At 37.3% G+C, this 16,068-nt stretch overlaps 1 protein-coding gene across 7 annotated transcripts in view; it reads right to left on the bottom strand.

Annotated features, from left to right (window-relative positions):
* The window catches only part of ANKS1B (ankyrin repeat and sterile alpha motif domain containing 1B), a 450,932-nt gene extending 435,219 nt beyond the window's left edge, over positions 1–15,713 (bottom strand). For all 7 annotated transcript variants that reach the window (XM_050896179.1, XM_050896188.1, XM_050896196.1 and 4 more), the window contains exon 1: positions 15,580–15,713. In XM_050896179.1, coding sequence (XP_050752136.1) covers positions 15,580–15,713 — 134 coding nt within the window. The remainder of the gene's footprint in view (positions 1–15,579) is intronic.
* Positions 15,714–16,068: the final 355 nt, after the last annotated feature.

The raw sequence follows: 16,068 nt of genomic DNA, 5'->3' as shown, positions 1-16,068 counted from the left end.
TCATCAAAACTATAGTGCATCTACCTGTGATGATCTGAATGTTAGGCCGTGTGACTAAAATTGCATATAAGAATGCACTGAGCAGTGCTAACACAGACAGGACAGCCCCCTTCGCCGCTCTGATAAATCTGCACTCATTTAAAATAGTTCCTGACAACTCCCTATGTAAGTGTCAATCCAACTGCTTTGAAAGGTAGCATCTGCCTTTTAGTTACAGTGAAAATAAAGCAATCCTTTGCAGAGTTTCATGTGCTTTATAGGAGGCTCATCTGATGCCCCATAAATGTGGTAGTGCAATAGTCTGAAATGAATCTGGTATATAGATTGCTTTCTATGGAGCTGAGAAAGGAAATCCGCACAGACCCAAAAATAACTGAACATACTTTTCAGGAATATCATGAATTGTCAGTTATACTACAAGGTTCTTTCTTCTCAGGAAGATCTCAGCTGTATTCTAGACTTTTCCAAGAATCCCAGAAGACTGTAACAATGCATGCTGCATGACGGTTGCTGAAACTATTGACAATGCCACAGCACCTCACAAGTCAAGTGAAACTTGAGAGATGTGTATTATGAGCTGACCTTCTGGAATAATTGTTCTTAATTCCTTTTTAGAGTTTATTGGGAACTTATCCAGAAATGGTGACATCTTGTGTCATTTCAGAAAGTCATATTTTCAAAGGAGATTTGGGTAATTAGCTACTATGAATTGAAGACTAGCCAAAGTAGTATACTTCCCTCCAAAGAGGTCTAGACACTCTGGCTCCATCCTTTAAAGAGTAATCCTGAGGCCTGCTGTCTCATTCTCTCCTGAGTTTTTTTTTAACCCAAGAACACATTTAAACAGAAATACCACAAAGAGACTCAGCTCCTTCCTTCTGCCTTTTTTCAGAGCTGGTGGTTTTGGTTTTGGCATTTTCCCAAGTAGCTAGGCAGATTCATTCACATGTGCTACAGGCTGTTGGGCAAAGACCAGACAACATCCAACCACTCGCGTGTATTTTCTTGTCACTCTCTAAACAAATTTATTATTTGCCACCTCTTAGTTTTCATCAGTCTTTGAGGAAGGTTCTGAAAGTGGATCTCTACCTCTCTGTCCAGGAATTTATCATTCCCCACTTCCCAAATCAATCCTGTATCCCTGATCTTATCACTTTTGCCCAGCACTGTGTCTGTTCTTTCAAGCTTCCCAATGAATTCTGCCCTGATTATGTTCAATTTTTCCATGCCATTGTCAAATCTAGTGCCTTCTGCATTCTCCAAAAGAATTAACGTAGATCTTCAATGTCTTCATACTGGACTCCCTAGCCTTGGGGTGAGTATCTGCAGCAAGGTCCTCTTTTTCAAGGTTGGCATAAGAAACTTCAGGCTTCTTCACTTCCTAACTTCGTCCCCCTTTTCAAGCTGGGTGTCACAGTGAGAGAAAGGAAAGGGAGAAAAACAGTTATACCGGGAAATGGAGGGATGAGGAGGAGAAAAAATTCTATGAAAACAATATTTAGTTACTGAGGGAAGGGAAAGAAAGCTCTGTTTGTCTCTTACCACTATCATAATTAGCTGATTTATTCCCTGGAGGTTGTCTACTGAAGTAGGCAGCCTAACAGAGAGGATGCTCCCTTGGCTGTGTAAAAAGCAGACATTTCTTAGCAACCTCACTTGCTTTTCTTAAAAATTATTTCCTGAGTCTGTGCCCTGTTACAACCAGATGAGCTTAAAGCAAGAGGAGGAGAAGCAAATGTTGCAACATTTCATTTCGTGGTAAAAACTATTTATGCATTGGAAACACATCACAAGATTTCTGTTGCTGTTACTCCTTTTCTGACATTTATACCTATGTAACTCCTACACAGTCTTGGAGCACTTAAATGATTCCTGTGGCAAGGATACCTTGTCATAACTGCTGCTAAGGCTCTAGGTTTTGGAGTTCTTGTATACCCTCAAGTGTGATCAAAAGAGTGAAGAGACCATATGATTAAAGTCAGCTCCAAGTATGTTTTGAAAACTGACAACAAAAAGCCTATTTTTCCATTATACAACCCTCACCAATAGAAAAATGAAGAGTTTGAGTATCTATCATTGTTAAAACAGTCACATCACAAATTGGCTCAATTTTGTTTAGCCATGAGATGAGTATCTAGTATTCTGTGAGAAACAGTATTAAAAAATTCAACCAAATAAAACTTATTCCTAAACACTAACTGAAGAAGTCACTGGTCTAGTTTGAGTCAGTGAGCAATACAAGCCAAAGATTCTTATTCTGATTGTAGGAGACACATTCAACAGGGGAAAATACAGGATGAAAAGAAAATGTTCTTATTTCAGCATGGCTGAGTCTTTTTTTCACAAGTTAACGCCTTAGAAGTATTTCTGAAATCTAACTATTATTTGTGTTTTGTTGCGGAGAGCCCTTTAATTATATAAATTCCCAGATCTTTCCCTTCAGCAAAAATTTACTTGTTCTAAACTATTATCTTTATTTAAAAGACATATTTAATTAAAAAAAAAAAGATTGCAATATTTTCAAATCTAGTGCAACATACTTCCATCTTAATATGAAGATTTTGGCACTCTGCACACTTGGAGTGGAGAAGCAAATATCCCAAAATAAACTACCATCCTTTGGGGCAACTCATTAAGCAGTGGCTTGTTAGATGTAGAAGCAGGTGTAAAATACACATACAGATCACTTGACCAACATCTGGAACTTTAACCCTACGAAACATTTGCCACTTTAATCCTTGAACTGAAGAAAGCATTAAGGTGGGTGCTTTTTACGTACATGCTTCCATCTCTTCAAAGTAAATTTGCCTTTCGAGCAGTGTATTTTTTTAAATAACAGACATATGTGATCTAGATCATAATGAGTGGTGAGTAGAGGAACTCTAACCTGTGACATTCTGGATCTCACTGTATTTCTCATGACTCTACTCCCTCTGTCTCAATAGTCCACCTCTAAACCCAGCTGATGCCCAAGCCTGAACCTGCTCCCCAAGATCAGTTTCTTGGGATTTAGAAGAGATCAAACAATGGCATCATACTGAGTATCTCTCATGGTTTCTCCAGGATTTTCTGCAAAATCTGCATCTGGATCCAAATTTTCTTTCTTGGTTGCATTTCTGATAATCTTCACCATAATTCACGAAGTGCACAAAACTAGTATCACAATAATGTAACAATCAAGCACTAATATTTTTAGACTGTTACAGGCAGCTCCAAATCAATCACATATATTCTCCTTCAGATCATACGGGATGGGTGTGCCCTCAAACACTGGCATTATGTCAAAATTCTTGGGCCTGCAAGTGTATAATGAACTTTTCATTGTACCTTTCTTTCATTTATTCTTGCCTGAATGACTGAGACATGGAGGCTGAATGCTGAAGTTTCTCTCTTTTTTGGTTAAGCAGTACCAAAATGGTAAGTACCAGTGACCAGGACTGGCTTCATCTACTGTAAAGCTTACTCCTGAAGTAATTCATTAACTCTGATTTGCCAGTTTAAGTGGGGAAACGATACACATCCCATTTATGCCTCAAACTACCTTTTGAGGGCATGATATGTAGGAGGAAACATTTCATCACTGGGGAATGACCTTGCTCTTCCCTCAATAACTGTTTCCCACAAAAGAAGAGAGGAAAGTAACATCCTTCCCCTACACACAGCTGCTTCATTTCCATCTTCACAAATTACTTTCAACAATTAAAGTTTGATTTTCCTTGCCTTATCTTTGCTGTTTCAGGTAATATAATGGGAATCTTGTTCAAATGCATATCATTACTTGCCAAAAAGAAAAAAGAAAAAAAAAAAAAAAATCCTCCAGCACCTCTATTTCCACATCATTTTTTAAAAGGATATTAGATACACAACAGGAGTTGTATTTTTTGTAAATTAATAGAGGCTTCTCCAAATTCATTATGTTCTGTTCCCCACCACACAGGTAGTCTATATCTACAATCTCAAAAGAAATATATTTTTCTCTTGAAAAATATTTTTTTTTTCTGTGGAAACAGATATATAAATATATACAGAAAAGTGCATTAAAAAAATTATTGAGGTTGCAAAGGCAAGGATTAAAATGCTGGTGCTAAGTCATCTTGCTTACACGTATGTATTAGCCTTAATAATTACATGATTCCATATTATTTTTCCCTGTGAAATGAATGCTGATCTTGGAACAGCTGAAGGCCTATCCCCTATAATGGGGATGACTGAATAAGAACTCTTTTATTTTTGAAAATCAAAAGTAATAAAAGGTGCGTTGGTATTTACAAAATCAATTAAACAAGTTAAGAACAGGAACAGCAGTTTAATGCTGCACCTCAGAACCGGATTCTATCCGTGTCTGTACTCCAGAAACAAACCTCTGAACATCTGAAAAGATCTTTATACATTTGAACATATAAAATGCTACTTAATTTACAGAGAATCTTCTTCACATAATACTTCATTAAGATGTGAAACCCTTGCTGTGAGATGCTATGAATGCTAAAAATTTGCATTGCTTCAAAGACCAATTGAACAAACGCATGGAAGAAAAATCCACTGGAGTTATTAAATACAAAGACAATACATCTGTCTCAGAAAGCTGCTCTAAATTGTTGGAAGCTGTGAGAGTACACTGGAGGAAGTATTACTTACTACATGCTTGCTTTGCTATATTCTTCTAAGACCAGCCTCTTAACTCCCAGTCGCTACTGGAGAAGAGTACTTGGCTAGATGGACCTTCATTCTGACCAAGAAGAGCCATTCCTATGTTTTTAGACTAACTATATTAATACTGTGAAAAATGAGCTCCTTGTAGTCACCAGTTAGAAACACCAAGTCAGTGGATACTTCTCACCATAATCTAACTGTGCTTCAGCTGGCATTTGTGAACTGCAGATACTAACACCCTTACTCAGTCATGGAAGTACTGTGACAGTAAACTCATTAATGTTGTGAAGCAGTCAGATACTATAGTGACAAATCACAGAAAAGCCCAGGAGAAAAATCAATCATTCTTTTTCTAGAGAAGAGTTTGAATTGTGTGCAGTAAATAAGGCTTGGGGCTAAACATTGAATAGTAAGGATAAAAAATATTGAATAACTGCTTATTCCATGAGCACTGTCTAACCTGGGCCGCAGCTGACATAAGAAACTTGTGAAAGAAAAGACTACAGGACTGTGTCATTAAAAAAAACATATAATGCCTACATTCAGGGGGCTAAATAAAAACTGCACCGGCAACCTTATTTTTACCATTAATAAAAAAGCAAACTAAAAATCTTGAAATTTCACCATGTTGTGTCATCTTGGCAAAACTTTACCAGACAATTTAGGATCTCTATATCCATCACAACAACCTCTTCCACTTAAACTAATGAAACAACTGATGGCACTTTATTAACCTCTATTTTAGCACTAAAAGAAAATGAGACAGTTCACAAATGCATTTCACAAATATTTGTTATAGCAAGGAAATATGAAAATGTCAGGCTTTGAATGAAAACTGTATTGCAGTGGATATACATTTTCTCTTTATTCTGCTGAATGTAACTCCTTTTGCCCTGTTCCTTGTATCTTGTCTCCTAAACTTGCCCTTCAGCTCCTCACCAGTGCTAACCTTCATGCTCAACAAGTCTCAGCTCTCATTGCCAGTCTCAATTCTTATACCCATTTCCTTTACCAACCATTTCTAGCATTCCAGCCTTTTCAGATTTTTATATACAGCCTGCTTGCCAAAACACTCCAAATACCCCTATTCAGGTCTCTCTCCCTCCACCTGTCTTCTAGCCACATCTCCTCTCCCAGAACACATGCCTATTCCATTCTTTTAGAGGCTTCATTTTCTGCTTATGTCATGACTCCTCTCCTTCTGAAATCAAGACTTACATAGTCTGCATGAAATTAAAAATAGAGGGGATAGATTTAACTATTGTGACAGGCAAACAACAGTTTTGTAACATATACATATACTATATACCATATGCTTTATCTCTACATTTGGTATATTTGGTTCTCTGAAATGTTACTTGTGCACATTATGTGAGAAGATTCCTGGCAGATCATTAGACCACTTGGTTATGCAAGATACTGCTCTGCAATAAATGTGCACAAAACAGGAAGCAGAGTGATTACAAATTACTTACGAGCATAATCTGTCAAATTAGCCATACAGATGACAAGGAGGATATGGAAGTGGATAAATAATTACTCGAGAAAATTGAAAACTAAAAATAAGTGTAAATTACGATTTTTAGGAAACCTTACCAATGACTTAATTGAGAATCTGGGGTCTGCTAATATTAATGTGTTGGAGGTTTTAATCTGCAAAAATAACCTAGACACACAGATTCACTACTCATATCTAGTGGCATCTAAAAATAGAAAACAGTGACCCTGACAAGTCAGCAAATAAACATGGAAGACACTAAACTCATAGGTAACTCTCAGAACTACCAGTAACAAACACACTAGAAAGTTACATCACAAAGGTTTGAAATTCAGATAATATGCAGAGGGAAAATATCTATTCCAGAAGATATTCCCAATTTACAAAAATTCTTCTTTTTTTTACCTTCTCTGAAAGGCATCTGTTTCCAGGACACTTCTCATCCTGTGACAACATGAATACTTTACAACCTAACCTATTTCAGCACTTGTCTGGGCTGTGAAGGGTTGGGAAAAAATGCACATACCAATCACCATTCTTACAGGAGAAAGAAGTTAGTAATGTGTAAACTCAAAGACTAAATGTGATATTGATGTTTTTGTAATGACTAATATGACAGAAAAAGAAGAAAAACACAAAAAAATTGTCTAACTCCAGCATAAGAGCCTGTAGTGGTGCAAGGGGTTATTCCCTCCCAGCTGCAGGACTTCACAATGGCTTTGGCTGAATTTCATGAGGCTCCAATCAGTCCATTTCTTCAGCCTGTCCAGGTCCCTCCTAATAGCAATTCTTCATATGAATTGTTTCTCCCCAATTTGGTATCATCTACAAACCTGCTATACTTGATATATTGCAATGAATACTGGCCCTTGAATCCTGAGGAAACCCTCTAGTAGACACCAATAGTTGGATTTTGTACTGTTGATCACAACTCTCAGAGCCATGCAGTCCAGCCAAGTTTCCACCCATCTTATCATCCTCTTATTCAGTCCATAGCTCACCATTTTGACTGAAAGAGACTGCTCTAAAGTAAAGTTAAACAGCATTCACGGTTCTCCCCTTGTCCAGAGAAGCAGTTATCTCATTGTAGAAAGCAATTAAGGTTGGTCAGGCATGATCTGAGCTTGGTAAATCCATGCTGGCTGTTCTCAATCACGTTCTTGTCCTTTGTGTGCCCAGAAATTACTTCCATGAGGATATGCTCTGTAACTTTCCCTAGGACTTAGGTTAGACTGATGAGCCTGATGACCCCAGAACCTTCCTCTTGCCCTTTCTGAAGACGGGTGTGACATTTTCCTTTTCCAGTCATCAGAAGCTTCCCATGTTTGACATGATCTTCCAAAGATAACAGTGGCCTTGCAGTAACATTGGTCCCTTGAATTTAAGTGTTGCCCTGATCTTCCTCTACTGTGGGTAATATTTCATTGCCACACAAATTTTGCTAGTAGGCTCAGGAACCTGGGAAGTTTAACTTTACCACCAAAAAAACAAAGCAGAAAAGGCAATGAGTGCCTTGCCTTTTGCATGTGCTTTGTCACTAGGTCTCCTGCCCTGCTGAGCAGTGGGTCCAGATTTTCTTTTGCTGTCAACATATTTACTTTTGCCCTTCCCATCCCTCACTAGTTTCAACTCCAGCTAAGTTTTTTCTAATTCCATTCTTGTGCATTTGGCGCATTGGTAACAAACCTCATGTGATACATCATGCATTTTATGTATTTTTCATGTATCTCTAACTTCAACCATCCAGGATCCTGTCTCTTGACCAGATAATCTATTGATTACCTAATGCCTACTACCTCTGAATTCAACCAGATCAGCTGTAAAATACAGAAGGAGATAAATTCTACCCAAATTTTGTTTTAACCTAGCTATTTAAGTGGTCATTTATAAATATATATTCTACATATACCTTCAATTAGAATTGTTTTCCTGTTCTTCACTGAAATATTTTTACCTACAAAAATACTTAAATTAGGAATGTGGTTCAGTTTGAAATAAAATCATTCAATATCTACTTTGGGGTGAGCTGAATCACTCTGTATGCTCCCTAACTGTATTGACTAGATGTCCATTGGCTATAATGGGAACTTAGACACCTAGCACAGACATCAACACCTATAGAAACATAGCTACCACTGGGTGTTTTAAATTGGAACCAAATTGCACTCAAGATGTCATTTTTAGCATTTCTTCTTTCTTTAGAAAATGTATGTGCAATAAATGGGAAACAGTTTAAAATTATTTTAATAAAACACAACCTCATGGAATTAAATCTCACAGAACCTTTCTTATATTAGATACACGTACATTATTAGAAATTCATAGATGTTAAATTAGGTACAGAAGAGTTGTATCACTTCTTAAATGCAAAGCGAACATACTGAAAATACTGTCATCAGGAAAAAGTAATTAAAAAGTAATAAAAGTCTTCCCATAAAGGCTATAAAGTTCAAACAAAATGTATTCCCTACTTCCCAAACGGATCCATGTACATGAAAATGTCCTATCAGTAGGCAGGAGTTAACACTGCTTATTATGCCTTACACATTTAACATTAAAAGCTGTCAAAATATTTTACCTTGAAGTAATAAAAAGCATTAGGATCTGTACTCTGACTGGAAGTGGTCAACAGAAAAATTTCATGGCAGAAGGGAGTTCCAGCTGTGGAACTCTTGTATATGTCACCTCTCCAGGCGAGCAAGCTAAGCTTGCTGAAGGAAAGGGAGTGTAACTGCACTCTACACTGTATTGTCCCTTAGGGATTACATACCAGTAGCATAAATTAAAGCAGTTTATAGGATGCTTCGACTAATGCCTATGTCAGGGCAATAAAAAAATGGCCTAGAGCTATAAGCAGTTCCTTAATAGCTCATCCATGAATACCCATACAAACTGAAACTGAGGCAAATAGAAGAACCTACCTGTAGGTTTTTAGAAACATGATTATGTTCTTCTTGATCGCTACTGCAGTGACTGTGAAAATGCTTGTCTTAAAAGCATCTGTATTTGCTCATCATAACATTTCCAACCTTGACAAGTCACAAGATAGCAGACCTTTCAGATTACATCATTCTTTATTTTATTTCATTTATTTCCCCTCTTAGTTCTGCTATAACACTACCACTTAGAAGCAGCAATGTCATATATCAATTTTTAAAATGTATAAAGCAGCATTAATTCTATTGAATTACCAAACTACTGAAATCATCAATGATGTCAGACAAGAGGGAAAACAAGATGGTGATCAAAATGCATTTATATGGTCATCTGCAGAATTAGACACTAGCCATCTCGTGGCTAAGAATTCTAGAAGAATTCTAAAAGAATTCTTTTAAGCTACAGACACTTCAACTTTATGGGGTTTTTCCTTACCCTCTCCTTAACATGTTTGTAAAATTTCTCTTATTAGTCTTCCTGACTCCATCATAAACTTCATCAGTCCTCCCAGTACTGCTACATCCCATACCTTGATCCTATCTATGGGCAGATAATATGACCTCGGTAGATTTTACACTAGATCTACTGTTCTTGCTGGTAATTTGTCACATTTGGTCTAACATTTTAGAAAATTAATACAATGTACACTTGAACAATACTCAGAAAACAAGATCTGGAGTAAGAACTGAGAAGTTTATCCATAGAGATTAACTACAGAGCTGTGAATCCAGGATCATGCTGAGCTCCCAGGGAAGATTTATTACACAAACTTTGTGAATTGCCTTGCCCTTAACAATGAGATTTCTACCAGATGTCTTGGATACTGGCCATATTGCTACCTTTACATATTGTAAATGTTTCAAACTTGCAAGGAAATCTCAGGAATTCCATAGATAAAATTTTGTCTAAACTTTGATTGAAAGCATTTATCAGAAATAAGACTAAAAATAAGTCTAAGAAAGGTAGAAAATAACAAAATGAAAGTTAAGTTTTAAGAGAAGCTCATACATTTGAAAGTGGAAACATGCAAAATCAAGGCAGCAATCAAGTATCACTAATACCAAACAGCATAAACTAACTGTTGCAGTGATCATTACTTTGACAAAAGTAACGAAAGACAAAAGGAAGAAAAATTAAATATGTCCCCAAAAGACTTATGTTTCCTACTCTAACAGGATAAAGAAGGCAATTGGGGAATCTGGGAATGCTGGTCTCTGCTTGGGACATCAGTACAAAAACCTCCATGTATTAATTAAAAGTAGTGTAACTAAAATTAGAAATAAGCATAGACTAATTGGATGCCCCATTGACCTATACGTAACAAATACCTGCCATTTTATTTTCTGCGCTGGTTGTCTGAAATAAATACCTTCTAACATAGAAACAAGTGACCTCAGAAGTATGTGAGCCCAGAACCCTGCTACTGCAAGCCTCATATAATGAAAACTCTCTCTTACTTTAAACAACGCTATTTGTAATGCAAAACAGAACTAGTTCCTTTATTTTTGTTTATAAGGTGATCCATTTGTTATTTAAATTATAATGTGAAAACAACTTTGTTAAAATTTTAACTAAAGCTTCATAAAGTATTTCAATATTTTAAGTACTTTCTGGTCTACAAGCCATATCTAAGTGTGATCTGATTTTGCACAGGAAGCCGAATGAATCACAGGGCTCTGCACAAGGATAGTAGTAGATCTGTGTGGTTCTCAGCGTGCACTGAGGCCATCAGGCTAAAGTGTGGCTTTGCTGCGAGCAAGACACTGCTCTGAGAAACAGATGAGGAAACAGATTGCAACTCGCAGACTGACAATCTGTTTGCTGGGTTTCTTATACTTCAGAGGAGAAATATCTTGGGCCAGGCCTATACATGGTGTAGCTGCGCTAAGTAAGGATAAGCAAAGAATGGAGCCATTCCCTGCCACAGTCTGCCAAGTGCAGAACGGGAAAAAACCAGCTCCATGCAGGCTGCTCCGCCCTCCCATGCTGTGTAATGGCAGTAGCCAACAAAGAGCAAGTAGGGGGCCAACTCACCCTTCCCCACTACTCTGTGCCATTTCACATTAATTCATATTCTATCCCATAATCCTGTTAAAAATCCAAAGCTCTTTTAACATGTAAAGTTTAAACAGACTAAAAATTAGCATTTAATCAAGAACTATCCATTTTTCTTTAGGTTATAACATATTAGTAGGGCAAAAAGGCATGTACGTGACTGCACATGTCAAAATGATATAAGGTCTCTGAGATACAGGAAAACCTTCAAAGTTATTTTTTCTAAAACACTTTGAAAGAAATGAAACCTGTCTCTACCCAATAATGAAAAACCGGTTGGTCAATAAAAACATGTTCTGTATATGCAGATAATCAAATTAAGCAAATTAAAAATACCGGTTTTGTTAGAAACACTTTACTCTTTTTATGTGTTAAATCATTAATGTACATTTAAGGATTTGGGATACAGGAATTGAATTATACATTCTGTTAGAGGGACTGTGGGATTTCACTATCAAGTTTTCATGTTTATACTGGAATAATATAAAAGCCAGTGAAATAATTAAAAAATCTGTGAAAATTCTCTTTGCAATCTATTACACACCTAAAAACCATAATTTTTTTTTATATGAAACATAGTTAATATACTAATGTATGACAATTCCAGGAAGTGGAATCCCAGAAGAAACAGAGAAAAGAAACTTCCCTTACACTTTGGTCTTCTAAATTCTGAATGTTTTCTGAGGTGTCTCAAAATATCCTTGTTTCATAGTAAAAGAACAGATCCCAGCCCTGCACTAACATTTTGCGTTGGAGACTGTAGCCTACACACGTGTAACACAGCTTTAGATGTCCTAGTGTATCCCACCTGGAATTTAGATGTATCTCCACAGGTCATGGTTCTTTGTTAAAGTCCATCAGCCCATGCAGATGCCTCAGAAACTCATGGACATCTAAAATGCCAATAAATACCCAGATTTAAGCAACTAAATTACTCTGTGCCAGGTGTTTACTGAGGATTATACTTGGTCTAGTATGTTGCAATGCCTTATGCTAACTTTTGCATCTGAGGAATTCACCCTCAGTATATTCACCTACAATCTTTATACACCAGAGCAAAGTACAGAGATTGAGGTAGGAGGCCACAAACTGACCTAGAGCCTTTCAATGCTTCTCCTGAACTGAAACAAGTTATACGGTCCACGCAGTCAACATCACTGATTTGTTGTCATTCCTTTAGATAAATCAATTTGGGCATGGGGTCTTACACAGTATCTATTACAGATATCTGGGTGCATATGACCTCTTAATTAAGCATATATCATTTTTATGCACTTTGCAAATACTCTGCTTTAAGCATGTGTTTAAATCCTCACAGGAATTCATTCATATATTTATATGTGTGCTTAAATAGCCTTCCGGAACAGTGATGTTTTCCTGAACTGTTGTCATAATTTAATATAATGACTTGTAAGTTAGAAGTCAGCCTTTTAAAAATTAGATCATTTACTCTGCAATTAACATCAATAAATAGGTTCAGCTATAAAACAACCATACAAAAGCTTGCCCTATTTTTCCCCCAAGTACCATAAAGTACACGAAGAGTCAGAAAAAAAATGTTTAAAAAATGTAAATAGGAGATCAGAGCTCAGACAGTTTGTTCCTTGGTTCAGATAACAATCGATGTGTATTTGTCAATTCATGAATACTAAATTTCATTCACAAGGTACATAATTACTGCAAAGCAAATTTCCATAAAAAAAGGCATCAAGCCATGGAAAGTTCAGCCACAGAAACTGAGTTGTCTCCAGCACTTAGAAGAAATCCAAAGGGAAAGTGTACTGCTACTGAGACCAATATCAGGCACAGTATTAGTCCCTTTGTATGCTGAAAGACTTGGACTTTTCCAACTTAATGCTAGGAACAGCATTGGCAAAAGGAGAAAGAAAGAGCAACATGGACCTTTCTCACTACAATGGGACAGGTACAGTTCTGGGGCACCATTTGAGGAATCAAGCAATAATTATGATCAATGAAACACCAGGAGTTACTGTCAAACACAATGTCTCCTAAAGATTCTATAAAAAGAAGAAAAATATGTCCCTATATTTTTTCTATTGCTTTCTCTTTATTTTAACTTTCAAAAGCAGTTTTTAGTCTAATAAACTGTATGCAAACAATACTAGTATAGCTCTACTAGTAAGCTACTTCAATTGGTTTTCTATTAAAAAAATCTTCAGATCCCCCAACCTCAAATTCAAACTTTTATACTGTACAATTATGGCTCTTCTACAACTTTGCTATTTTCAGTAAGTGTTGATTTCCTAAACAGGATCAAGATGCTAGAATGACTCCCCTTCAGTAGCTTCTTTTGTTTCCATGTGTTCTGTACCAAGATAGATCCAGCCTTAGCTGGCATGTCATTCTGGACTTAATCCATAATTACTGGCATCAGTTAGATCATGCAACATCTCCCAAAAAAGGTATGTTAAAATACCTAGCACATATAATTCTTTCTTGAAAACACTTTCTATAATGCATAGTAGCTTCTACTTTGAGCATTCCTGGTGAAGTCAATGAAATTATTAAGATTCCCTCTAGAAAGCATTATGTTCAACAGTGTGTTAGACTGTGAATGTTTATGCATCAATCCATTACTGAATTCTTTTTAAATGTATTCAAACAACTTCTTTAAAATTAGAAATATTTAACAGCTGTATGCTAAATTTTTACTTTTAATTTTTGAAGTTATGTTTACAGAAGCCATAGACATTCTTTATACCATTAGTAAGAAATATCATAAATAAAACAGTACATGTTTTACTTTTACTTCTCTTTAAGCTAAGTGCACTTGAAGAACAAAAAGACTACAGTTGAGTTTACAACCTAAAATACTTAAATTCTGAGTAACAAACAATGACTGTCATGACCCATCTGTATATACAAAACACATGGTTAATGTGTTCCGTATACACAAAGTAAAACACTGCTGTTTAATAAAAAAGAAAAACACAAGCAAATACACTCCCTCTGGATATACAGAACTTATGATATACAACATGAAAGTAAGAGTGCAAGAACATAGCACCGGCACTAGCCCTGAAGAAAGTCACTACACAAATCATGCAGTAGAACTGGATTATAAATGGCTAGTCATTGCACTGAAGTGAACTTACTTCTGTACTTACAAAAAATGGGTATCACATTTTAAGAAGACTCATATTTTAAATTCAACCTATTATCTGGCATGCTCCTTGCTAAGCAGCCTATTCAAGTACAGTACAAAAAGCAATCACATGGTGTGTTTTGATTTTGGTCAACTCAACAATAGTGCAATAACTAATTTAACCGGGGCACCACAGAACTTTGGTAAACTATGAATATCTGAACTGTTGTTGTTTACAGCACTAAAACCAGCTTTAAAATAGCAAGACTTTATAATAGAGTTTAAACAGGTATCATTTGGACAGTTACACTAAATTTCTTCTGACAGGAAACACTGAAATAAATATATTGACAAGGAGGTACTGGCAATAGAATCACAAATATATTTTCATTTAAACAATTTCCATTTCTCTAGGCCTTTTCTTTCTTTCCAGAAAAAAAACCCAAAACAAAACAAAAACCCAATTTATTCAAGTTCTAGGTCAACAGTGTTTCAGTTCATTCTGTCTTCTTTTGCTATGCCTAGTGTAGTATTGAACGCTAGCAAGGGACTGTGTGCTGCAGACCTTCTCATTTGAATACTGTCAAATGTCGTAAATGCTTGTGATAATGCTCTTACTTAAGAGCATGATGAAACTTAACATCAAAGCCATCCTGTAGATTGCCTGAGATATGACTAATGACTGAAGTTAAGTCCTTTCACCCAACATGGCCAGTAACCCAGTTTCACTCCACTAAATCCAGGTACCTTGAAAGTAATGCTGCTCTTACCTAACCTGCTCCATAAGTTTTACACCTCCTCTGCCTCGATGATCGCTCATAAAAAAGATTCCCTTTCTTTGTTTTGTAGGCTCATTACTACGGCATGCCTAATTTCTTCTGCAAGTGAGGGTAGCAACTATGGGAGAGGGTATGGGGTGAAGCTATGGCTTTTTACACAGAATTCCACAATACAATGCCTTGTCTGTGATTAACGCTTCCATCTGTGATTAAAAGTAGTAATTTGAAGGTGAAATATCAAAGGGTGAATAATTAATATATTATGCATATTAGCCCAGCAAAAAAAATATAAGTTCTGCATCACAGCTAGTTAACAGAATTGAACAAGTACCTTACTGACGCATTGAAGGCAAGAAATTCGGTATCACTATATTAATAAAATGACTGCCTGTGACTTTAAACACAGGCACATTTGTACTTGGCGAGAGAGTGAACCATTTATTGTTACTATGAAGGATGCAGGAATGGAAATGAAGATGAGAGGGGCGATGATGATGATAGGGAAGAAGAGGTTAATATCCCCAGCATCTGATGGGGAACGATGTCCCTACCTCAGTAAGCTGGATAAGGGAATAGCTCCAGATCCACTGCCCAGGATCCCTCCTTTCCTCCCAGAGAGGAGTTTCTCCACCAGAGCCACATTCCCAGTGCGAGCAGCTTCCAGCAGTTCCTGGTCTTTCCCCATGGTCAGGAACCAAGCAGCCCCCCACGCACCCTGCCGCGCACTAAGAGAGCTACACCCCGGGCCACAGCGGCCCCCTCTCTCCACAGAACGATCTCCCCTCCCCAGACCCTGCCTCAGAGCAGAGCAGAGCGGAGATTCCTGCAGTCCCTTCCAGACCAGCAGGAGCAGCAGCAGGAGGGAGGAGGAGAATCACCTCCTCCTAGTTTCACTGGATCATTTCTGGGTGGAGTGTGGAAGAAGGGGGGGGGGGGGGGAGGACGAGGCCAATAAAGAACCTCCCCCCCCACTCCCATGCACACACCCCGAGCCCCGGCCCGGAGGACAGGGCGGGTGGAGCAGGCAGCCTCAGCCGCCG

The sequence above is a fragment of the Gymnogyps californianus genome, chromosome 1, assembly GCF_018139145.2.
Source record: "Gymnogyps californianus isolate 813 chromosome 1, ASM1813914v2, whole genome shotgun sequence".
NCBI lineage: Eukaryota > Metazoa > Chordata > Aves > Accipitriformes > Cathartidae > Gymnogyps > Gymnogyps californianus.
The sequence above is the reverse complement of the archived record's forward strand: the minus strand, read 5'-3'. Positions and strand labels throughout refer to the sequence as shown.